Source organism: Apiospora phragmitis (assembly GCF_038363925.1).
Source record: "Apiospora phragmitis strain CBS 135458 chromosome Unknown utg000002l:1.0-5516284.0:1.0-5523493.0, whole genome shotgun sequence".
In the NCBI taxonomy this organism is placed as follows: Eukaryota; Fungi; Ascomycota; class Sordariomycetes; order Amphisphaeriales; family Apiosporaceae; genus Apiospora; species Apiospora phragmitis.
The window spans coordinates 1,172,233-1,198,662 of NW_027117400.1; the positions used below are offsets into that span (position 1 = coordinate 1,172,233).

A 26,430-nucleotide genomic window follows, 5' to 3' on the forward strand; every position below is an offset into this window, starting at 1 on the left:
AATAATTATAAAACGAATCGCGTCGAAAGAGTAGTTATATAAAGATATTTAAGATACGCTTACAGCGCTATAGAATCTGCGGAGAGCCCGGGCATAATACGCGTACTTATTAAAATAATATAGAAATATTTAAAGATAAGAATTCCGATTAATTTTAATATATTAAATATATTATGGTAAAATTAACTTATATTTTATTAAAAAGGGTATAAAAGAATAAGATATTCGCTTATATAAGATATTCGCTTATAAGATACGTTATCTTATAATTTTATTATATATAAAACGGTAACCCGTTTTTTAGCTTTTTATTAAAAAAGGTTTTAAATTATTAATACTTTTTTAATATAATCGTTATAATTTTCGACTTAAATTCTTTAAAAACGACGTATATTTTTAAAACTTTAAATTTATTAAAAAGTTATTTTTTAAACCGTTACTTATTAATTAAACCTTTTTTTAATATATTTTATTAAAATTAATTTATTTTTTAATTAATTTTAAAATTATTTACTTATAATTAAAATATTTTTAAAATTATATCGTATTTTATAACGTTCGTAATATTATACGTAATTCGTTTATAAAAAATTTTAATATTAATTAAAAAGTTCGCGATTTTTTTTTATATTTTTTTATTATTATACGTTATAAATTCTTTATTAATAGTTTTAAGTTAATATAAAGCGTTTTTTTAAAAGAAATTAAGCTATTAATAATTCGTAATAAAATATAATTATTTTATATTTTATTATTTAATAACGTTTAAATAATAATTTTTTTTATTTTAATTATTAATATAATATAATTATAAATATTTTAATTATTTATTATTAAATATAAGGATTTATTATATCTCGTCGGGTATCGTCTTTTAATAACCGGCGGGGGTCGTTTTTTAGCCGTTATAATAAGTTTTGTTCATTAATTACTCGTTAATAGCGACGGGTTTATACGTACGGTATTTCGAGGTTGTACGGTGGTAGCGGTGTTTAGGATCCTGTTATCGTAGTAGATCTTCTGACTTAGAAGTTCTAAGTGTTTTAAGAGCGCCGTGCGTCCGCTTTAAGCGCTCGGTAGGCTCGTAATTTCTCTTATACGTATTATAAGTATTTATTATTAATATAGTCCTTTTAATCTTATTTTTTTAAATAATATTTTCGGAATTATTAAGGGGTTTTTTTAATTAATAGGTAAGCTCGACGGGGGTTAAGTATAATCGTTTTAACTTTCTCGATAAAATAGTCGAGGTATAGTTATTTAATAAGGTGCTTACTTATCCTTTTAAAGAACTATTCCTCCTTAAGCTTTTTTATTAAGTGCTCGGTGTAATTATTATAGATATAGCCGATTTAAGCGAGTAAAAAGTAATTATTATATATTAACGAAATTATAAAATTATTATTAATAACGTAATTTCTTTTTACTTTTTATTTTAATTTATATATAATAAGTATTTACCGTAGTTTTTATAATTCGAGAAATATAACTCTAAAGATCCCTAATTATTTATTAATATTTAAATTTCGAGGTTTCATTATTTTTATAGCGAGTTTTAATATAAATAATTTAATAAGTTATTTAGGGTTATTTAATCGTTACTCGTTACGAATTAAGCGGTTTTTTCGATCTTTATTTCCGTTATTAACCTCGTTATTTTCTTTATTATAACTAAATTATCGTTATATTATTACGAGGGTATACGTAATATTTTACCGTTTAAAGGTTTTAAAAAACTATTCCGTCCCTTTTTTATTTATTAAATAGTCGTAATAACCGTTATCGTAACAAGCTATTTAAAATAAATTACCGTAGGGTACGTTTAACGTATTATTAACGTTACTTTTTTTAATAGCTATAAAGGTTAGTTAACCGTTAGTAGTATTAATTTATTATTTATTTAAAACTTTTTAACAATTAATAATATTAAACGAAATATCCCTATTTTTAATAATTATAATAAATAACGTTTTATTTTTTATTATACTTATTATATTTAATAACGTCGAAATTTATAAGTTCGCTATAATAATTATACGCCGTATTATTTTTTAATAATATATTATTATAATAACGTAATTATTTTATATTAGTTTAAACTCGATTAATTTACCGTTATTATTCGCCTTATTTTTCGCGGCGTTATTTATATATACGAGTATTAATCTTAATAATAAACTCTAGATATAAAAAGAATTATTAAGGGTATTAAGCCGGCTTAGTTCGTTTTTAACGTTTTCTTTTAATTCTTAATAATATATTATAATTTTCGTAACTTTAATATAATTTAACTAAATTATAACGCGTCGGAACTCAACGGTATAAAAAGCGGCTAATTCTTTTTATTTAAACGTTTTTAACTCTTTTTTTACTTATCGCTTCTCGTTAAAGTTTTAGAAAAATAACTTAAAAACTTATTCGAAATTATCGTAATTTTTGAAAATTCGTTATACCTCTACGCGGTATAACTTAACTTATTAATCGTTCTTTATTAATTCGTCTAGGTACGGTTTAAACTAGGCGAATATTTTATTTTTTAAAAATAAAGCGGCGTAAACGACTCGTTAAATAATATCTTAAAATATTCTTTTATAAAACCGTTAATAAACTTTAATTTAAATAAAAAATCCTCGGAAATTTTTACTTATCCCGTCGAAAGCTATTAAGGAACTAATTTTTATACCTCTTTTTAAAGTAATAAAAGTTTAGATAATATTAACGGCGGTACGAAAAAGGCGTACTTTCTCGCGTAACTCGTTAATATTTAATATTTATCTTAAGGTGTTTTTAATTAAGAATTCGTTACGGTTTTTTTTAAGTTTAATATAATAATATTAATAATTAGTACTCTCCGACTTAAATTCCTTAATTCGCTTAGCTAATACTTACCGGGTAGGGCCGTTGTCGTTATCGTCGCTATCTACCTCTATAGCGAGACCTCGCTAAGGGGTGCTCGCGGTAGTAGCAAGGGCTTTTTTATAGCGAGGGGTATTATTAAGTCTAGGCGTAAATATAGTTCTTATAAGTATTATTATTTAAAGGTTTAAGTAATTATTCGTAAAAATAAAAATAATTAAAATATAACGAACGTTATTTAATATAACGAACGCTATCTAGGTTTTAAAAGAAACCTAGTAAGACGTACTAGGGTTTATATTAATAATACGAGAAAGTATTTAAGCGTGCGATAAAAGTCGCTTTTATCGATATAATAAGTAATAGCTTATAAAAACGAAGATAACTAAAGTGCGTAAGCGTTCGAAGGTATTTATAATAGTTTCGTTAAGGCTATTTATTTTATTAATAATTTAAAATTAATATTTAAATTAATTATTAAAGTAAAGAGTATCTATATGAAATATATAGGGAATGTTTATCGTTTATATATCTAATCTCTTCCCTTACTAATCCGTTGGATCACTTGGCTCACCCTCGCATTCCAGTGATCCGGGTGATCCCCTCGTTAGTGGGATCGCCGGCTCACTTCGTCGTCCCTGGTGATCCCCGTGATCCCTCACGTGACGTTGTCCTTGCTGCTCTTTCGGGTCGTGTCCAGCCTGCTGTTGTTCGGGATACCGTCGTCGTGGTCGCCGTGCGCTTTTGCAGTATAGGTGCGTTAATGTTGGTATAGCTGGCAGTGCGGTCGGTGGCCGTGACATCGTAGCCTGGGCGGGGTATCGTAAATCCGGCCCGGTGATTTGTGGGTCTTAGCCGTATAATTAGGTCAGGTCGTAATATCCAGGTTTTAAAAAAAATTAATAAAACGTATTAAGGTTTATATTTAATAATATTAAAGAGTATTTAAATATATAATAAAAGTTCGTTTTTATTAATATAATATATAATAGCTATAAAAATAAAGGTAATTAAAATATAAAGATTTAAAGGTATTTATAATAAAGTTATTAAAGTTATTTATTTTATTAATAAATTAAATTAATACTTAAATTAATTATTAAAATAAAGAGTATTTATATAAAATATATAGGGAATATTTATCGTTTATATATTTAATCCTTCCTTTATTAATATAAATACCGCTCGCGGCGGTTTAATTATAATTAATATTATTTAATATTATTTAATATTATTTAATATTATTTAATTAAGTATTATTAAATAACTCGTTAAGGTTCTACTACGCGACGTTTTTATCTCGTATTTTCACGTAATCGAGTATTACTTTATTTTAAAATCTTAGCTATTTATTTCGTACTATCCCTTAAGTATTAATTTAACGTAACTATATTACTTTTAATTATTGTAATATTAGTTATTATAATTAATAAACTCCGATAATTCTAATAGTTTTTTATTAATAAACGAGTTTTATTAGCCCAGGGGCTCGTAAAATAGTTTTCGTAATTAGTATAGTGTAACGAACGCTATCTAAGTTTTAAAAGAAACCTAATAAAACGTACTAGGGTTTATATTAATAATACGAGAGAGTATTTAAACGTGTAATAAAAGTCGCTTTTATCGATATAATAAGTAATAGCTTATAAGAATAAAGATAATTAAAATACGTAAACGTTTAAAGGTATTTATAATATTTTTATTAAAACTGTTTATTTTATTAATAAGTTAAGATTAATATTTAAATTAATTATTAAAATATAGAGTATCTATATAAAATATATAAGGAACGTTTGTAATTATATATTTAATCCCTCCTTTATTAATCCGTTATTAATTAGTAATCTCGCTTGAGCGCGCTCCGCGCTGCTTAGTGATCTCCCTTGATCACGCTCTGCGCTGCTTAGTGATCTCGCTTGAGCGCGCTCCGCGCTGTTTAGTGATCTCCCCTAAGCGTTTACCGTGCCACGTGACTTGTTAACGGTCGCCGTTGCTTTATAGGCGCATTCGTCCCATCGCCGGGCGTGGTGGTGTTGTCGTTACTCGTTGTTTAAGGAAGGTCTAGCTCCCTGTTGGTATAGCTGGCGGTGCGGTCCGTAGCTGTGGTATCGTAGCCTGTTCGGGGTATGGTAGTTCCGTGCCGGTAAGTGGGGTCTTTTAGCCGCATGATTAGGTCGGGTTGTAATATATAGCTAGTTGAGTTAGTAAGCGCCTCGGGTTATCCTAGCGCCGTTTTCGAGGTGGGGCTAGTCGTATAAGTTAGGCTCGTTTATAATAATTAAGTATTTTAAATATTAAGTTATGCCGTTTAATTTAATTAACGTATTAATTAACTTTTAAATAATAATTAATTACGTATTATACGAATACTTTAATAAGTTTATTATAATATATCTCGATAATATTTTAATTTACTTTAAAAACGATAAATAGTATCGAAAATATATAAAGTTAACTTAGTGCTTTAAAAGTTATAAAACGCTAATCTATTAATTAACTTAAAAAAAAGCGAATTCTATTAACGATTCGTTACTTTTATAAAATATATAATATTTTTAAGCGAAATTTAAATAAAACCTTTAAAAATCTTAGTAATTAAAGAATAACTTACGCTTATAAACGCTATAAAAGTTAAATCCTTCTTAAGATTAGTTAATTATTACAGGATTTTTATCCCCAGGTTTAATAAGATAACGATATTTTTAACGAACTTAATAAAAAAGGATAAATTATTTTAATAAACTATAACGAACGCTATCCGGGTTCTAAAAGAAACCTAGTAAGACGTACTAGGGTTTATATTAATAATACGAAAGAGTATTTAAACGTGCGATAAAAGTCGCTTTTATTAATATAATAAGTAATAGCTCGTAAAAATAAAAATAATTAAAGTGCGTAGATTTTAAAAATATTTATAATAAGGTTATTAAAACTATTTATTTTATTAATAAATTAAAATTAATATTTAAATTAATTATTAAAATAAAAAGTATTTATATAAAATATATAAAGAATATCTATTATTATATATTTAATCTCTTCTTTTATTAATCTTTTAAATTACCGATAGCTTACGGTAATCCCTGTTGCTAGCTTATAATAATCTATCCTTTAAATCACGGCGATCTAACCTAGGTTAGCTCACTTCGGGCGTCGTGTTCTTATTACTCCGGGGGCCTGTTACGTAACTCTTTGTACTTAATTATTATATTTATTTTTACCCGCTTTATCGCTACGCGGGCTAAAGCTATTTATTTTATCGCTTAATATTAAAATATAATTACGTATATATTAATATAACTAATAATACGATTATTAATTATAATATTATAGCCGGACCGGGTTATTATATCTCCGTGCCGGTAAGTAGGGTCTTTTTAACCGTATAATTAAGTCGGGTTATAATATTATCCTCTTTTTTTTTAATTATTTTATCCTTAAAGTATCGATTTTATAAGTATTTTAATTACTTATAATATTAAATTATAATTAGTTTTCTTTCTTTATTACTTTTTATTATAATATATATTTATTATAAATAGTCGTATTAAAAAACCTCGGTTTAAAAAAATTATTACGCGTTTAGCTCTTATTATTAACGTAGAATCTTCGGGTAATTTAATTAATATACCCTATACTCGTTATTTTTATTAAAACTTAACTTATTATATAAACGAGAAGTCGTTTCGTTACTCGGAATATATTCGGGTTAATCGTTTTTATAATAATATTTTTATTACGTCGGCTTTAACGAAGCTAGCCGCTTAATAAAAAAAGCCAGAGGCGGAGGAATCGGACGTAAAGGAGGCTTTATTCCTATTATAAACGTAACTGTTTACCGCTTTAGGTCGTTTAGCCCGCCTTCGCCGTATAAAGAAGGTTGTGGTAAAAAAACGTTCGGAAGCGTTTCGTTAAGGAATATAAGAGCTAAATAAAGAGGATAGTATTTCCTCCTTAATTATTAATTAAAAGAACTTCGTCCTAAGTAACCTATGTTCTTTAAACATTTACGGGGACGTCGATTAATCGTCTTTTAATTTAGTAGACTTCTTAAAGCCTAGTCCGTTAGTCTCTATAAGGGAGGTTCTTTTTTAAACTTTTAAAGTTCTTTCGCGGCGTTCGCTAAATATTTTTTAAGTTCTTAGGTATTATTTTTTAATAGGTAACCTTTTTATTAAACGAGGTATTAAAAGCTTCGTCTTTTTTTTCTTTTATTAATAATTTTATCGATTTCGTACTCGTGTTAATTTATTTTAATTTCTAGCTATATATCGATTAAGGTTTTTTCGTCCGCTGGCTCAAGTAATAAAATATAAAATATAGGGTGTATCCGTATTATTTTAAATAGTAATAATTAGTAATTAATTTTTAAAATAACTTTTATAATTTTAAATAGTCCGATCTTTTTAAAGTTTAATTTATTATTTAATCGTTTTATTTTAATATTTCGTTATAAGAAGTAAAATTTTTCTCCTTTTTTAAAAGTTAATCCTTTTAACCTTATTTAATCGGCGTATCCCTTTATTCGTTATCAAAAGAAGGTAAGGTCTTATTATAATATAATTTAAAGCTCCTTTAGTTTTTCGATTTATATAATCGCGATTAATGCTAGCTCTCTTTTTAAGGGTTTTTTAATAATTTCTAAATTATACTCGTAATTTGCTCGGAATAGTAATATAAATATAGTTTCGCTATTTACGCTATTATAAATAAATTAAGCTATAAGTAATAATTATACCTAATTATCTTATTTATAGTTAACGTAGTAATGTAAGTATTACTCTAATATCTAGTTTATTCTTTTCGTTTATCCATCCGTCTAGAGGTAATAGGCCGTAAATAACTTATACTTAATACCGAGTTATACCATAAGTAATCTCTAGAATTTAATTATAAACAACTTATTTCGGTTAGAGATAATCGTTTCTAATAGCCCGTACTAGCTAACGATTATTCGAAAAAATATATACGCTAGGTTATTAATATCACTAAATTCTTTATACGGTAAAAAATAGGTATACTTCGTGAGTTTATCCGTAATTATTAAAATGTTATCGTAAGCGACCTTAATTAAGAATTCTTTTAATAAAAGTAGCTTAATAACGAAATTAAGTGCGATAGTTTTTTATACTCTATTTAGTGGTAAGATCGGCTATAGTTCTCCGTATAATCGGTATCGATTAGTTTTAGCTTTATTATAAAGGTTATATTTATTAATCACCTTAGCCACGATTAGTTTAAAGTTTTTATAATCGAACTACCTAATAATCCGTTTCTAGTTTTTAAATACTCTTTAATATCCGTATATAAAATACTTATAGAATTCTTTAATAAAATCTTCGCAATACCGCTTAAAGATATAAATCTTATCTCGGTAAAAAATAAAACCGTCGTAATCTTCGAAGTAGTCCTTAAAATAGCTCGCGAGGTCGGAGGTTTAATTAAATTATTAAAACTTAATAACTTAATTATTATTATATTAGATATAATTTATAACGTTTAATTATTTTAACGGTATAAAGTTACCGTTTTAATTATAAATAAAGATAATCCGCGTTTTAAACGAGACCTCCTCCTAATAATCTAGTCGTCGGCTTAATACGTCGACGCGACCGTTCTCGTTACCCTTCCAGTAAATAATAATAAGGTTAAATCTTAATAAGAATTTAAACTATCGTATTTATTATTTATTTAATTATAATAAACGTCGTAAAGTTTTTATAATCGGTATAAACTTTAATTAGTTTTATTATTCCGTTAAAATAATATTTCTATTTTTCGTAAGTTTTAATAATAATTATTAACTCTTTATTATAGATTTAATAGTTAAGCTTTAATTTATTAAACTTCTTTAAAAAAATACGACCAGATATAATTTTCTATTATCCTTTCGTTAATTAAATTATTTTTTAATTATATAATTTAATACGTCGGTTTCGACTTTAAAAAACTTAAACAAATCCGCTACGCGAAATATTAATTCATTAAAAATTCGCTCCTTAATATCATAAAAAGCTTTATCTTTTTCTTTCGTTTATTAAAATAATTCGTCCTTTTTTATTAAATTTATTAAAAGTATCGTTATCTTGTTAAATCCAGGAACAAAAATCTAATAATAATTAGCTAATTCTAAAAAAAATCTAACTTCCGTAGCGTTTATAAGCGTAAACTACTCTTTAACTATTAAAATTTTCGAAAGTTTTATTCGGATTTCGCTTAAAAATATTAAGTATTTTACAAAAATAACGGATCGTTAATAGAATTCGCTCTTTTCTAAATTAATTAATAGGTTAACGTCCTATAATTTTTAAAATACTAACTTTACGTATTTTCAATACTGCTCGTTATTCTCGGAATAAATAAAGATATTATCGAAATATATTATAATAAATTTATTAAAATATTTCTATAAAATATAATTAATTATTAACTAAAAACTAATTAATATATTAATTAAATTAAACGGTATAGCTTAATATTTAAAATAACCGTACTTAATTTAAAACGTAGTTTTTTATTCTTTTCCTTTTTTAATTCGAATTAGGTTATATATATTAAAAAGGTTAAATATTATAAAAATTTTAATATATAATAATTTATTTTATAAATCGCCGATTAAAAATAAAAAGTACCGGTTCTTAATAATAATTTCGTTAAGTTTTTAATAATCGATATATATACGCCACTTAAGTTTTCCGTCCTTACTCTTCTTTGGAACGAAGAGGATAAAAAAACTTATTAATAATATAGATGGTCGTATAACTCTTTTCTCGAGATTTTTTATAATATATTCTTTCAAGGCTTATTCGTACTCTTAATTAAGTTTATATAAAAGTATAAATAAGGGTTCCTTCTTATCCTTAAAAGGTATCTTATAATTTCACCGTGTATAAAACGGTAAACCTATTTTTAATTTCTTATTAAAAAATACTTCGAATTATTAATACTCTTTTAAATATAATCGTTATAATGTTCGGCTTAAGCTTTTTAATAATAATATATACTTTAAAAACTTTAAGTTTATTAAAAAAATCGTTTTTTAAACCGTTACTTATTAATTAAACCTTTTCTTAATATATTTTATTAAAATTAACTTATTTTTTAATTAATTTTAAAATTATTTACCCGTAATTAAAATATTTTTAAAATTATACTATATCTTATAACGTTTATATTATTTTCCGATATTAATTAAAAGGTTCGCGACTTCCTTCTATATTTCTTTATTGTCGTAAGTTATAAATCTTTTATTAACGGTTTTAAATCGGTATAAGGCGTTTTTCTCTTATTATTCGAATTTAAAGTAATTAATAATTCGTAATAAAATATAGTTTCTTTACGTTCCGCTATCGAGTAACGCTTTAATATAAACTCTTTTTATATTTATTATTAATATAATATATTTATAAATAGCTTGATTATCTATTATTTAGTATAGAAACCTATTTTAATCCGTTTATTATCATCCTTTTATAATAAACGGCGTCCGTTTCTTAAACGCTGCTCTTATAAATAATTAATAATTTTTTATAATAAATCTTTATATTATTATTATCGCTCCCTTTATTCTTTATAAGGCGTTTTTTAATATATCGATAAAAATGTTTCTATACTCCTCCCTATATAAAATACTATTCTTAATATTTAAAATCCGGGTTTTTTAAATAATTCGAAAGTTTATTAAATTCGCGGTAGTTTATAAACGCTTTATAAATTCTTTAATATATTAAAGGGGTTCTTTTATTAAGTAAATATTTATATATTTTAAAAGCGTTAAACGTTCTTTTTTAAATATTTATAAGCTCGTAATTTTTTTTAAACGTATTTAAGGTATTAATTCTCGAAATATTCTTTTTAATCTCGTTTTTTTAAATAATATTATTATAATTATTATAAATTTTTTTATATTAATAGGTACGCGCGTCGTCTATTAAGGATTAACTTTCGGATTTTTTTAATAATATAGTCCGGGTATAGTTATATAATAAGTTATTTATTAATTCTTTAAAGAAACTATTCGTACTCGAGTTTTTCCGCGAAATATTTTATATAAGCGTTATATACGTACGAAATCTATAAAAATTTAAAATATCCTTTATATATAAAAGAAATTCGTAAATCGTCCTTTACGGCGTAATTATTATAAATTCTTTAATTAAATTTAATTATAATAAGTATTTAACGTAAATATTTCGAGTCGGGGTACGAAATATTAGGAATAGTTAATTATTTATTAGTCTTTAAATCCTTAAACTTAATAATTTCGTATATTAGTTTATTTATTAATATACCTACTAAACGTTTATAATTTATAAATTATTCTAATTAGTTCGTAATATTGTTCATTAAATTACTATTCTCGTTATAAAAAAAGGGTCGTTCTTTTCGTATTATTATAACGTTTCGGTTATAATCCTTCTTACCCCCTAAAGCTTTAAAGAATTATCTAGTACTTTCTTTATTTATTAAATAAAAAATATACCTATTATTATAGTAAGTTATTTAGGATAAATTATTATATTTAATAATAGCGTTATTATTTTTAATAATTATTATAGGGGTATTTTTTATTTTAATAATATTAATTTATTATTTATTTAAAACTTGTTAAAAGTTTTTCCTTAATATTTAATATTTTCGAACATAATATCCTAGTTTTTAATAATTATAATAATTATTACGTAACTTTTTATTTTATTTATTATACTTAATAACATTAAAATTTATAAATTTATTATAATAACTATATATTATAATATTTTTAAACGATATATAATTATATTAATATAATTACCCCGTATTAATTTAAATTTAATTAATTTATTATTAAAATCCGCCTTATTTTTCGCGGCGTTATTTATATATATAAATATCGATCTTAATAATAAACTCTATATATAAAAAAAAGTTATTAAGGGCGTTAAGCCGGCTAAATTCGTCCTTAATATTATCTTTTAATCCTCGATAATATATTATAATTTTCGTAACTTTAATATAATTTAATCAAACTATAATACGCCGGAACTCGGCTATATAAAAAACGGCTGATCCCTTTTATTTAAAGGTTTCCAGTTCCCTCTCCGCCTGTCGCTTTTCGTTAAAGTTTTAGAAAAATAACTTAAAAGCGTGTTCGAAGCCGTCGTAATTTTCGAAAATACGTTATACCTCTATGCGGCATAGCTTAACTTATTAATCGTTTTTTACGAGTTCGTTTAAATAAAGTTCGAACTAAGCGAGTACCTTACTTTTAAAAAACGAGGCGGTATAAATAACTTATTAAATAACGTTTTAAAACGTTTTTTTATAAAATTATTAATAAGTTTTAATTTAAATAAAAAAGTTTTAAAAGTTTCCGTTTATTTTATTAAAAAGGATTAATATATTAATCTTTATACCTTTTTTTAATATAATAAAGGTTTAAATAATATTAATAATTATATAGAAAAAATATATTTCTTTACGTAACTTATTAATATTATAAAGTATTTATTTTAAAATACTTTTAATTAAGAGCTCGTTACGCTCTTTTTTAAACTTAATATAATAATATTAATAATTAACGCTCTCTTATTCGAATTATTTAATTTATTTAATTAATACTTATCGGGTAAGTTCGTTATTACTATTATTACTATTAATATTTATAATAAAGTCTTGCTAAGAAGTACTAGAAATAGCGATAAGAGACTTCCTTTATTAGACGGTATTACTAAAGCTAGGTATAAATATAGTTCTTATAATATTATTATTTAAAAGTTTATATAATAATTTATAAAAATAAAAGTAATTAAAATATAACGAATACTATCTAGGTTTTAAAAAAAACCTAGTAAAACGTATTAAGGTTTATATTAATAATATAAAAAAATATTTAAACGTGCGATAAAAGTCGTTTTTATTAATATAATAAGTAATAACTCGTAAAAACGAAAATAATTAAAATATATAAACTTTAAAAGTATTTATAATAAGGTTATTAAAATTATTTATTTTATTAATAAATTAAAATTAATATTTAAATTATTTATTAAAATAAAGAATATTTATATAAAATATATAAAGAATATTTATTATTATATATCTAATTTCTTCCTTTATTAATCCTTTAGATCACCGGTAGCTTACGGTAATCCCGTTGCTAGCTTACGGTAATCCATCCTTTAAATTACGGTAATCCGACCTGGGTTAGCTTACTTCGGGCGTCGTGTTTTTATTACTCCGGGGGCCCGTTACGTGACTCCTCGCACCTAATTATTATATCTACCTTTACCCGTTTTATCGCTACGCGGGCTAGGGCTGCTTATTTTATCGCTCGATATTAAAATGTAGTTACGTATATATTAATATAACTAACGGTGCGATTACTAGCTATAATATCGTAGCCGGACCGGGTTATCGTATCTTCGTGCCGGTGAGTAGGGTCTTTTTAGCCGCATGGTTAAGTCGGGTTGTAATATAAACGAAAAAAGAAGCCGAAGCTTTTTATAATATTAAAGAGCGAATTTTAAACGAATTAATATTTAACGTAATAAACTTTATTAAACTTTTTAAGGTTGAGACTAATATATTAAACTTCACGATCGAAAGATAATTAAATTAATAAAATAATAACGAGAAGTCGTATCTCGTCGTATTTCTTTCGAAAAAGTTTAATAAATTAAAGCTTAATTATTAAATCTATAATAGAGAATTAATAACTATTATTAAAGCTTATAAAAAATAAAGATATTATTTTAACGAAACGATAAAATTAATAAAGGTTTATACGAACTATAAAAACCTTACGATATTTATTATTATTAAAAAATTAAATAAATAATAAGTATAATAATTTAAATTCTTTCTAAGATTTAACTTTATTATTATTTATTAAAAGGGTAATGAAAATAGTCGCGTTAATGTATTAAGCTAACGACTAAATTATTAAAAAAAAAGTTTTATTTAAAACGCGAACTATTTTAATTTATAACCGAGACGGTAACTTCGTATTATTATAATAACTAAACGTTACGAGCCGCGTTTTATATAATAATAATTAGGTTATTAAGTTTTAATAATTTAATTAAACCTTTAATCTCGTCGATTATATTTAAAACCACCTTAAAAACTAAAACGGTCTTACTTTTTACCGAGATAAGATTTATATCTTTAAGTAATATTATAGAGATTTTATTAAAAAAATTTATAAATACTTTATATATAAATATTAAGAAGTGTTTAAAACTTAAAAACGAATTATAAAATAATTTAATTACGAAAACCTTAAGCCGATTATAATTAAAGTAATTAATAAATACAACTTATATAATAAAGTTAAGGCCGCTTAATATTAATTATATAGAGAATTATAACCGATTTTACCGCTAAATAAAGTATAAAAGATAATTGCGCTTAATTTTATAGTTAAGCTACCTTTATTAAAGAAACCCTTAATTAAGGTTAGTTACGACAATATCCTAGTAATTACGGATAAACTTACGAAATATACTTATTTCTTATTATATAAAGAGTTTAGCGATACTAGCGACTTAGTTTATACGTTCTTTTAAATAATCGTTAGCTAGTACGAGCTGCCCGAGACGATTATCTCTAATAGAGATAAACTATTTACCGCTAAATTTTAGAAATTATTTATAGCATAACTCGATATTAAATATAAACTATCCACGGCTTATTATCTTTAAACGAATAAATAAACTAAACGAATAAATTAAACCTTAAAATAATACCTATATTATTATATTAATTATAAATAAAATAATTAAATATAATTATTATTTATAACTTAATTCGTTTATAATAATACGGATAACGAAATTATACGCATATTATTATTTCGAATAAATTACGAGTATAATTTAAAGATTATTAAGTAACTTATAAAAAGAGAATCAATATTAATCGCGACTATATAAGTTAAAAAATTAAAAGAACTTTAAATTACGTTATAATAAGACCTTATTTTTTTCTAATAACGAATAAAGAAATATACCGACTAAACTAAATTAAGAGGATTAATTTTAAAAGAAGAAAGAAAAGTTTATTTCTTACGGCGAAATATTAAAACTAAGCGACTAAGCGATAAACTAAACTTTAAAAAAATCGGACTATTTAAAATTATAGAAATTATTTTAAAACCTAATTATTAATTATTATTATTTAAAATAATATAAATATACTTAATATTTTATATTTTATTATTTAAACTAGCGGCTAAGAATATTTCGATTAATATATAATTAAAAATTATAATACATTAATACGAATATAAAGTCGAGAAAATTATCGATAAAAAAAACTAAACGAGGCTTTTAATACCTCGTTTAGTAAAAAAGTTACTTATTAAAAAATAATACTTAAGAATTTAAGAGATACTTAGCGAATGTTATAAAAAAACTTCGAGAGTTTAAGTAATAATAAAAGGTATTAAAAGACTTAAGCCCTTAAAGTTAACTAAGCTTAAAAAGGACTAGTTTATATTAATAAGGACGCCTAGGTTTTAAAATTTATTAATTAAATAACCCTCGTAATTATCTAGTATAGATAAGATATTATCCTTTTTATTTAACTCTTTTATACCGCGATTAAATAAGTCGGCGCCTCTTTCCTTCACCTTTTAACGAATCTTTCGAATTCGTGATAACCGACCTACCGCCTCGGCGAGCTAAAACTAAAGCTTAGCTAGTTTTAAATAAAACGATAAGAGCTTTTTATTCGCGTCCTCTTTGTCCGCGTTTAATTTTCGCTATTACTTTAAAAAAAATTTAAAAACGAAATAATTAAAAAATTATTATATAAACGACCGCGATTTACGTATTTTTTATAATGAAAAAAACGATCCGAAATATAATAATTTAACTTTTTATTTTTAAAATAATATAAATAAGGTATATCGGCTAAGTAATTATTAAGAGAAATATAGCTATAAAGAGAAGAACGCCCGCGAGCTTTAACGGAAAATTTCTCGATACGATTTAAAATTATAATGAGTATATATTATAAAAAAAAAAAAAAGAGGGAACTTATAAAATCTTAATATAACGGTATATAATAAGTATTTATAATAATTAACTATTTTAAAGATAAAGTAATAAAGAGAGAAGGGATAATATTATAACTTAACTCGACGACGTAACTAGTACTTACTTTCGAAACGAAATTAAAATAACTTAAAGCGTTTATAAATTAATAAATAATTATTAATTCCGCTAATTAATACTTATAACCTTATTTATAATAATAAAAGTTTATTATATTAATTATAATAACCGATATTATAATAATAAACGTATACGATTAACTTAAGATAATACTTAAAGGATAGTATAAGATAAATAAATAAAAATAAACGAGTAAAAATAACTAGTATAAGTTAGATAAATAAAACGAAGTTACGTGCCGATAAAATAAAGAGCTATAAGGTCACGGTGCTTTTAATAATCTAGGAGCTATAAGATCACGATGCTCTTAGTAATCTCGGAGTTATAAGATTACGACGCCCTTAATAATCCGGCGTAAATTAATAAAAGAAAGATTAAATATATAATAACGAACGATTCCTCATATATTTTATATAAATGCTCTTTATTTTAATAATTAATTTAAGTATTAATTTTAATTTATTAATAAAGTAAATAGTTTTAACGAAACTATTATAAATCCCTTTAAGTTTACGCACTTTAATCGCCTTTATTTTTACGGCTATTATATATTATATTAATAAAAGCGGACTTTTATTACACGTTTAAATACTTTTTCGTATTATTAATATAAACTCTAATACGTCTTATTAAGTTTCTTTTAAAACTTAAATAACGTTTATTATAATAAATTAAAAAAGATTTATAGTTTTAAAAGAATATTAATAAATAGTTATAAGATAAATCGCGCTAAAGTAATAGTCGTATAAAAAGGCTTAAAACGCGCTCGCGACGCTATAAAATCTACGGGGAGCTCGTATATAATACGCGTACTTATTAAAACGATATAAATATATCTAGTAATAAAAATTTCGATTAATTTTAATATATTAAATACGTTATAGCGGAATTAATTTATATTTTATTATATAAAGTTTTAAAAAGTAGTTAATTCGTTTATATAATTATTTCGCTTATAAATTATAATAACTTTAATTATACTTTATTTATTAAAATAATTAATTATTTTTATTTTATTTATATAATTAATTATTTTATATTATTATTATAATTAAATAAATTATATAATTAAATTTTATTTCACTAATATAAGCATTTATACTTCGTTTTATTAATATATTTAATTATATTCTTTTTTAATAATTAAGGGCGTATATAATAAGATAATCATGCGTGCCTAATGCCTTATATATCCCGAATATCATTGCCTGGTATTAGACCAGGTGGACTAAGTGATAACTCTAGTATATACCTTAAGTTAACTTATACATGTGAGGAAAGGGTGACTAGAATTTCAATCTTGCCTAAAGCCACAGTTTAAGACTGCAGCTATCCCTAAAGAAAGCTCAAGATATCATGCGCTTGTTATTCGCAAGAGACGCAAGCTGAATGCCGTCAAGCCTGTCATCTTCGGATCCAGCTCGGTCACTGAGACCAAGACTGGAAAATCCTTCCGGGTTTCCCCGTCATCAAGTACATCAGGGACGGACAGACGATCACCATCGCTCTGGAGCAGGACAGCGGTCATGCAGACCAAGGAAGCGAGGTCAACATCATAGCCCCATCACTGGTGAACAGATTGGCCGTTCCTCGTCGAACACTCATAAGCATTGGAATCTCCAGAGTCATGATCTCGTCCCGGCCCGTAACCCCATACCTCAACATCACAATTTTTATTTTGTCAACTTCTTTCCCAAACATCAACAACCATAATATCCCTTGCAGTCTCCTCTGAAGATGAGTACAAGTCCAAGTTGCTCAACAGCTTCTTGCAAGACATCATGATTGGCCGTGGCTTCCGCACCATGATCAATCCTCAACAGGTGGAAGTCCTTGACCTCATCGTCCTCGGCATTGCTACCATCCACCAGACTTGCAGGATTCGGCAAGACTGAGGTGCTTGCGTTGCTGGCCCACCTGTACCGTGCCCATCCTGACATCGATTTCATGTATGTCGCTGCACCCTCCCACGTCGCTGTTGGCAACATCACCGAACGTATCAACAAGGCTAGTGCTGCAATTGTCAAATCGACTCAAGGTGCTGGTCACATCCCCCTCGTCATCCCCAAGAGAAGACTCCCACTCCCATCCCATCCCTACCTCGACGTTAATCTTTGCTCACCAACTGTTCGCATAATAATTTCTTATCTTCTTACTTCTCTCAATCTACACTTGGTCTTTTATTTTAATCTAATCAGTAGCCCTCATCCTTTTTTTAACTTTACGGTAAACATTATTAATCACGATACTTTCTCAAAAAGGCCCCAATGCCTGTCCTGGGCAGTGTGCACTGTACTACCCAGACGACAAGATCATCATTGGTGACAAAGAAAATCGGCTTGACCGATAATGTGCAGACGGAGCTCGTTGTCACTGGCAGTTTCAGCGTTCAGTCGGCAGAGCTACTCCCTGGTGATCTTCACAAGTCCATATTTGGAACTGACCCTCGTCCATATCAAGATCTCAGAAGGGAGAGACCGTCTTGAAGTGCCCAGTAGGAAATAGCACCATCATTGCGTCGGCTATCCATGATACTGGGGATAGTGTTCAGGAAATGCTCCAGCTCAGATCCAGTTGGAGTGGTTTGTGGACTAATTACTCGTAATTAGCTGGGGGGACTGCACCTAAGCACAAGTGCCAGAATGGACTTATCGAGGCCGTAAACGACTTCGCGGACATGCTGAAGTCTTCGTACCCACATCAACGTTTGGTAATCGATGCTTGGGCGTCCGGCACTTGGAGTGAGATTCTTTATTACCTCATCGGCTTCTTTACAGTCCAAGTCTGCATTTCTCCGCATTTTGTCAAGGTCAAGTTTCCCAGCTTCAGCATACTCGGCGGGAATGCCATATTTGTTAACCTCTGCTGACTGATGGTCTGAACTGCGGTGGTCCGAACTGCGGTGGTCCGAACTGCGGTGGTCCGAACTGCGGTGGCCCCAACTGTGAGGGCCCGAACTGTGACGGGCAGAACTGTGACGGGCAGAACTGTGACGGGCAGAACTGTGACGGGCAGAACTGTTACGGGCAGAACTGTGACGAGCAGAACTGCCATCAGAAGAGGTGCCATCAGAAGAGATGCCATCAGACGAACTGCCATCAGACAGTTCGACGTCAGCCAGGCTGTACTCTCAGTCGAGATCAGCCATGACCTTCGGAGAAGTATCAGAACACGGAGAGAATAAGTCCCAGAATACGGAGAGAAGTGTCAGAACACGGAGAGGATAAGTGCCAAAATAGGAACGGAGAGAAGTGTCAGAACACGGAAAGAAGTGTAAGAATACGGAGGAGGAATGTCAGAACACGGGGAGAACTGTGCAATGAGTTGGGAACACTCATGCCATGTCTTGTGTTTGGTCTGGAGAAGGGGATCAGATTTTGGAACGAGTGAAAATTTTCAACCAAGTTTGGTGTGCGAAAGGCATATACTGGGAAGGAGCGACATTTGAGCAAGCGGGTGTAAGTGCTGTCTTCACTGCTTTTCTGGAAGGAGCGAGTCGAAGGGGTCCACACTGGCAGTACAAGGGCAGTCTGCACCTTCCTTCTTTCCTCGGGTCAATTGACATACCTGATGAAGCCTATTTGGCTGATAAGGATTGCCATGGTGGTGTGAATGAGAATAGTTGGTTCAATCCGAGAATCAGTTCCAGGAAGATGGTGATGTATTGACGAAATCCGAGAATGACGACATGAAGTTGGTGATATAAAAAATTGACGAGACCGAAGGTCAACGCCACGGAGATAGATGGTGACATGAAAACTTGACGAGGCCAAAGACCAACGCCGGAGAGGGTGATATGAAAATGATTGACTAGACCAAAGATTAACGCCGGGGAGGGTGAGGGTAAGAGGTTGACGAAATCCGAAAATGACGACAGAGAGTTGGGAAAAGTTGACGAGACCAAAGGTCAACGCCAGGAAGATGGTGGTGTGAGAAGAAGGCACCTCTGGGTCAATACACAAATAGTGCACCAGACTAAACATCTTACCCACCCTAGTACATAGTCGCCCTGCTGTAACATCGCTTATGTATGAACCCGAAGACTGTTTCAAGGGGTAGTACTGGCAAACTGAACATAAGAAGTTAGATATTCATTCGTCTAATAAGTTTTACGCACGATCGAAGATAACAAACAACATCATCAAATTTGTGTAGCAACTCCATCTCACATGACATCTGTCATCCGGTTCCCATATAATCGCACCGTCGATGAAACCAAGTGCCCGAACTAACCGCTAGAATCGAGGACAAGCATCTTGGGCGTGTGTGGTATGAATCCGATCCTGAGTCAACGAAAGCCTCACTCTCTGCTGTTTAACCGGAGCTCCTTCCGCCTCATCCATCTACAACGCACACGGTGATGTTCGACAGCATCCCACCACATAATACTTGATCTTTCTGTCTTGGAGATCTCGTATAGAAGATTTTGTTTAGGCATCATGTTATTTCATTTCCCATTCTACTACTTCAAGTTGCACCAAGTCGTTGGTCTCGACATACGCCTATCCTTGTGACCGTCTTGATACGTTAGAAAGAATTCGCTGCTCCTGCTGCCTCTGCGCATTTCAGCAATCTGAGTAAGGAGGTATTGCAAGTTGCTATCAATTATTGGAACCTAGCTTCCACATCAGCAGCTGTTCCATCAAATCAAACAGAAGAGTCCTTACCAATGCGATAGGTTGAGAGACGTCGCCGATACTCACAGACTTCTTCTATCGAGTGGGAGCCCGGAGACGAAGATGTTTCTTCCTAGGCTCACTCTTCGCAGTCGATTTGACAAACTTCTCAACGGCCATGGGGATCGCCACGTACACAGAAGGAAGCGTTGCGCAAAGAAGAAATGTAAAGAGCGGTCCGAGTGGAGTTACGTGCGAGGCTCTTCAGCCAATCTGGATGTATCGCCCTTTTGCGCCTCGCATGCTTGCCAGTGGCGGGAGGCCACCGGCATTTCCTGCCGCCTTTCGAAGAAGAGTAGCAAACTATATTGCAAATCTCGTAAATACCTACTAATATCCCCTTGTCTTCAGTACGCGCACTAAAACCATAATAGACCTCGCTTGCCAGGCTGCACCGTATGGAAGGCAGTGCTCTTTGGAACGAAGCAACCCACTGAACAGGGATGCTAAGTTTTGCGAACTTCGTGAGTATAACCCCGCTGCGCTCATTCACGTATCTTAGAAAACCAGAAGCTGAGAGCGATGCATAGATGCCTGTACTTGGGGTGGTTGCAACAATGAGACCTTGACCGCCCAGGGCCGGAAAGCCTTCATATACTGCAAGGACCACAACTGCCAGCAGGCCGACTGTGGCGAGGCCCGCGTCGGGGCCACGGGGGCCCGGCAGAGCGTGTTCTGCGCCGCGCATACCTGCAAAGACGACCTCTGCATGGCCAACGTGCACGGTGCGCCCGAGGTGGGCGACGCCAAGGGGCAGCACCAGTACTGCCCCGTCCACCGTCCCTGCCGGAACGCCGACTGTGACAGCATGGTGCACCGGGTCAGCAACGCCGAGTACCGCAAGCACTGCAGCAACCACTACTGCGAGTTCGGCAGCAACTGCGACGAGCAGCGCGCCCCGGGGGTGAAGGTCTGCGGCACCCACCGCTGCCAGCGCAGCGGCTGCGCCAAGGGCATGCAGAACGCCGCCGGCCGCTACTGCGAGGACCACGAGTGCAAGGACGCGGCGGCGCCGTGCCTCGAGGCGAGGGTCGACCACAGCGAGTGGTGCGTCAGTCATATCTGTGCGGAATTCCGTGACAAATGCAAGAACCAGGGTGAGCCGAATAAGGATAATTTCTGTGCCGACCATGTACGATGTGAGATAAAAGGGTGCGACAACAAGATTCTTATTGATAAGGGGATGCGACGCCAATTCTGCGAAGACCGTAAGTTCTCTGAATCTCTTCTCACGCTGCGTACTTTCTTGCTCAACCCTTCCCCCTTACTCGAATGGGATTGAAAAGGTCAACATATCGGTCTATCTGGAGTCTCAATCTGCCTACATTTTTTCATAGCAGGTTGGAAGTTCAGACATACAATACTAACTTGAATCAAACCTTCCAGACTTCTATGGGATCTGCGAGTTCATCGGATGCGACAAGCCGCGAGCCTGGAGCAACGGCCACAAGCACCACTGCCCTAAGCACGCCTGCCTCGCCCACCCGGACTGCGGGAGCGCCCGAACAGTCTCCTCGTCCTACTGCACGCGGCACAAGTGCAGCGAGCCCGACTGCGACACGATCCGGGCCCCGGCCTCGTCGCTCTCGCCGTCGTCGCTGAAGCAGCTCGCGGCGGCGAGCCTGGTCCCGGGCGCGGGCGGCCTCACGATCGCGGGGCTCAGCATGTACGACCCCTGGTGCGCGACGCACCGGTGCCGCGATAAGGGCTGCGCGGCCCAGGCCGTCGCCGCGGGCGGGCTCTGCGCCACCCACGTCTGCCGCGACCCGGAGTGCGGCGCCCGCGCCGAGCAGGACAACGGCTACTGCCACCAGCACTGCTGCCGCGAGCGCGGCTGCCTGCGCGCGCCCGTCGACGTGTACCACTTCTACTGCGACGTGCACTACCACTCCGACGACGACTCAAGCGACGACAGCGACTCGGCTTGGTCGTATGCCAGCGGCGGAGTGGGTCCGAATATGAGCGGGCTACTGGCGGCGCCGGGGTGGTCTGGCCCGTTCGGGTTGGGAGGCGGCGGTGCTGGCCTACAGCCACCCAAGAGAAGAAAACGGCGGCCGCGGTCGAGGTCTGGATCGAGATCCAGGGCGACGACCCAGCAGCAAAAGAGCCGGAAGAGTCAGAAGAGTCAGAAGAGCCAGAAGAGCAAGAGCAAGAGCAAATCTCGCAACAGCAATGCTAATTGGAATGCGGTGTTGGGAGGAGGAGGGTCCTGGTAATGATCATAAGGCTCTTTGTGCGAATTGATACTTACATGAGACCTAGAAATCTCCGAAGCAAGGTTAGGCAGCTTGGGGGAATGCCGATTTGTATCAGTGGTACTTTTGGCAATACTTGAATTCTAGACTTTCTTTGAGATATGTTTGTCATCTCTGATTCGCTCACCTCCCTAGGGGTATGTGACGTGTCCGCCACAGGTCCCCGTAGGCAGGGCAATTTCGTTGGTTTGTTCTTCCTAACAAGAGGGGATAGGCCTCCTTGCGCGCGCCCTCCGTTATTCTTCCATCTCGCCTTTCCGTCTCAGTTCCGAAAGCATACAAGAAAGATGAAACACGGTGGCAATAAGCGTATAATACGTCCATGTGGATACTCATTGATTCATTAATAACGTGCTTTGGATTATGAACAACGTGTGGAACGATTGCCGACGCTCTCCAACCAAAGGTGCTTTTGCGGTAAAACGGCCAAATGCAAATAGTAACAAACCATCCATCCTGCAACAGTTCCCAGGGCAGCCAATTGCTCTGGCCTCCAACTCAGCACACGCGGGCAGGAACTGAGCTGGAGTCAGCAATTCAGTCCCAACCTGTCAACAACATCACCTACGCCCTACAAAACCCTCCTCCTCAACCCCGCCTAGAACATCGGATCATGGACGTTTACCAGACACCGGGGATAACGGCGTATTTTCCCTTGATCTTGTCCTCGCCGAACTTCTCAATGTACCACTTCTTGCCCGAGACGGCGCGCGGCAGCATGGCGAAGACCTCGTTGACGAGGAAGCAGCGAGCGGGCACGCAGCCGAACCCGGCCGCAACCCAGAAGCCGAGCCACTCGATCCACTCGGAGAAGTAGTGTGGGTAGAGCATGTACCGGAACAGGCCGTTATTGGGGACCGAGTAGTGCTTCTCGATGCTGCCGACGGGCCGCCCCTGCTCCCGGGCCAGGCGCTCCTGGCGCCGCTGCTCGGTGCGGCGGATCTCGCGCAGCTCCTCGTCGCAGAAGTAGTTCGAGGTCAGGCCGACGTAGAAGATGACGAGGCCGACGGCGAACTGCAGGACCGAAGAGCCGCCCCCGCCGTTGCTAAATTGGGAGTACGAGTTCCACTCGGCCTCGGTCGTGGGGCCGTACGCGGCCAGCCAGCTGCCCAGGCAGGTCGCGTTGCAGAACTGGAAGACGAGCGCCATGGCCCAGACGACGGCGTGGATGGGCGACATGGACGGCTGTAGGATGGGGAACAGCACGGCGCGGTAGACGTAGTGCAGCACATAGAGGCCCGCGAGGGTCTTGTTCTGCCAGGGCAGGTCCTCGATGCCGTGCTGCGCGGGCAGCGTGTTCATGATGTAGAGCATAATTACGAACGCCGGAACCTCCATGGTCATCCAGGCGAGGCGGCCGGGGATGTTCAGCGGGCTCTTGACCGAGGTCTTGCCCATGCCGTACCACGAGACCAGCCATTGCATCGAGTAGGCCTTTTGTTTGGGTTTGTTTGTTAGCGATTTAGCAAGGTTAAGTGGATGTAGGTTTGGTAACTGCTACGGACCACAGGGAACCACTTCCAAATGCTTAGAATGAACTCATAGTTCTCGCGGCTCGCTGGGAGCCAGTTCTCGATAATCACCATCATTTTTGTACGGTATTGGCACAGATTAGAGAGAAAAGTGGTGTTCAAATGAGGCAGGAAGTATAGGGTCACATGAACTTTCACCAGTAGGAAATGAAAATTCTAGCTGGCCCCGCAGCCGCCCAGGGACTCTAAAAATTATGCGGGGTATGGTTTTACAGGCGGTGGCAAATCACCATTTCCAAGGAACAAAAGAACCACAAAACACTCTTGGTTCAGACAGTCGGATCAATTTAGTACAATGAAAGCAGTCAACTACACAGATAGCAAGAAACTAGGTAAGTCTGGCGGTCAATGACGTCCGCGATCTTATATATGGCACGGTGACTGTGACATGCGGTTCGGGGCCGATGAAGAACGAGCAAACCATGACCCAGTGGTGGGGGAAAAATATATGTATGCAGGCCCAAGCTTGCCGACGCCGACGGCGGGAACTAAGTTCTAATACGGTTGTGAATGGTTGAGATGAACATGAACGGAACATTTCGTTTCTGGGGTAGCTATGGATCTATCGTGTTCGCCATCACAAGGAACCAATCCTGAAACAAGGTAGGCTTCTGGGGCACTCTAAGAAGACCAATGGTGTGTGTATGCAAAACGACTCTTTCTGCCAATGGATTGACAGCTCCGTTGTGACGCATGTAAGCTGCCATTCCAAGACACTTGATGGAGTCTAACGTCATGTCCGGAGGCAACCTTGACGCACAGAATCGTGGCTGAAGTGCACAAGCCACAGCAGAGGCAACTCCATGTACTCTCCTAGCCAGGGCCTCGTACCGGCCGAACCGTATGTCTGCATCTGCATCCTGCCAACTTGCTCTGTACATATGCTGCTGCCTAGTTTGTTGAAGGGTAAGCCATACGTGGTCAACCACGTACTATTAGCTCTGCGCCGGTTGTAAGAGAATCCTCAATGTTAGAAAACTCGCAGCACCGCTAACCATGCCCGGCCAGAACTTGCGGCTAGATAAGTAGCGAGTACACAGCAAAAAAACAAGAATTAATATTAGATATGAACATCATCTTGATATCATTGAAGCCGGACCAGGCAGCGCGGTGATGAACAGTGGTTAATGGAAATAGACCGCCATCAGAAACGATTCGTTGCTAGGTTCGCCCCGGATGCAGCTAGTACCACGAGCACTGCCACACGTCGTACCTGGCGCTTGAAGGACTTAAGCAGGCGGGTGGGCCATCACAGCGCGTGCAGTACCTCCCAACCACTCAGTGCGGGACCGACTGGGCTGGAGCTGCGAGCTTCAGCAGCACCTACATTACATGTAACTGACATGAGTAGGTTACTTACATACATATTAATTCTCTCGTGCATACCTTTCGGCGAATAAACCACCTTGACACCTCCCCTCTTCTACTGAATCTGACGGATCGCGAGACTCGCCCGGGTTCTTTACTCCGCAATAATTATACACATTCTTGACAAAGCTTGAGCTTCCGGCCTAGTTTAGGAGCCGATGACGCAAACTTGAACCCAAAGGAACGCACACCCCGCGGCGAATCAGCGTGCTGTACCAACCTACACACTCCTTCACTCACATGTCGCAGGGCTGACCGACCTTGGAAGCCTGAGAAGCCGCCCTCCTTCAGGCGACGTGGATTGCAAGAAGATTGACCATGTACATTGGGTTGTGAGAGGTCTAGAAACGAAGCTTATTCCACGTCTATTCGGCCGTGTTGTATCTTATCTTTTGATTCTAATTGAGGGCATCGTCAGTAGGGTTGCACAGATCTAGCAACATCCTACAGCCCGCCACCTCAACCGGGGCCTATCTCACTCCAGTCCTTCCCGGTGGTCCTAGTTCGCATTGCGCACACGAATACGAGCAGCAAATAAGGGCAAACACACTTTTCCGCTGGAGCGCAACTGCATGCTATCAAG

General features: G+C 33.8%; 3 protein-coding genes across 3 annotated transcripts; 1 reads left to right on the forward strand and 2 right to left on the reverse strand.

Annotated features, from left to right (window-relative positions):
* Nucleotides 1-18,471: 18,471 nt before the first annotated feature.
* On the reverse strand, nt 18,472-19,618 carry PG994_001198 (uncharacterized protein; the record flags this gene model as incomplete). The annotated part of the gene is made up of 3 exons (XM_066852607.1): nt 18,472-18,607; nt 18,665-19,138; nt 19,584-19,618. The coding sequence occupies 3 exons, from the start codon at nt 19,616-19,618 to the stop codon at nt 18,472-18,474; spliced, it is 645 nt and encodes a 214-aa protein (XP_066720748.1).
* Nucleotides 19,619-20,755: 1,137 nt separating this feature from the next.
* On the forward strand, nt 20,756-22,908 carry PG994_001199 (uncharacterized protein; the record flags this gene model as incomplete). The annotated part of the gene is made up of 5 exons (XM_066852608.1): nt 20,756-21,011; nt 21,067-21,156; nt 21,223-21,789; nt 21,844-21,900; nt 22,079-22,908. 5 exons carry the CDS (start codon nt 20,756-20,758, stop codon nt 22,906-22,908), a joined length of 1,800 nt encoding a protein of 599 aa, XP_066720749.1.
* A 660-nt stretch (nt 22,909-23,568) lies between these two features.
* On the reverse strand, nt 23,569-24,536 carry PG994_001200 (3-oxo-5-alpha-steroid 4-dehydrogenase-domain-containing protein; the record flags this gene model as incomplete). Its single annotated transcript, XM_066852609.1, has 2 exons — nt 23,569-24,381; nt 24,453-24,536. The coding sequence occupies 2 exons, from the start codon at nt 24,534-24,536 to the stop codon at nt 23,569-23,571; spliced, it is 897 nt and encodes a 298-aa protein (XP_066720750.1).
* Nucleotides 24,537-26,430: the final 1,894 nt, after the last annotated feature.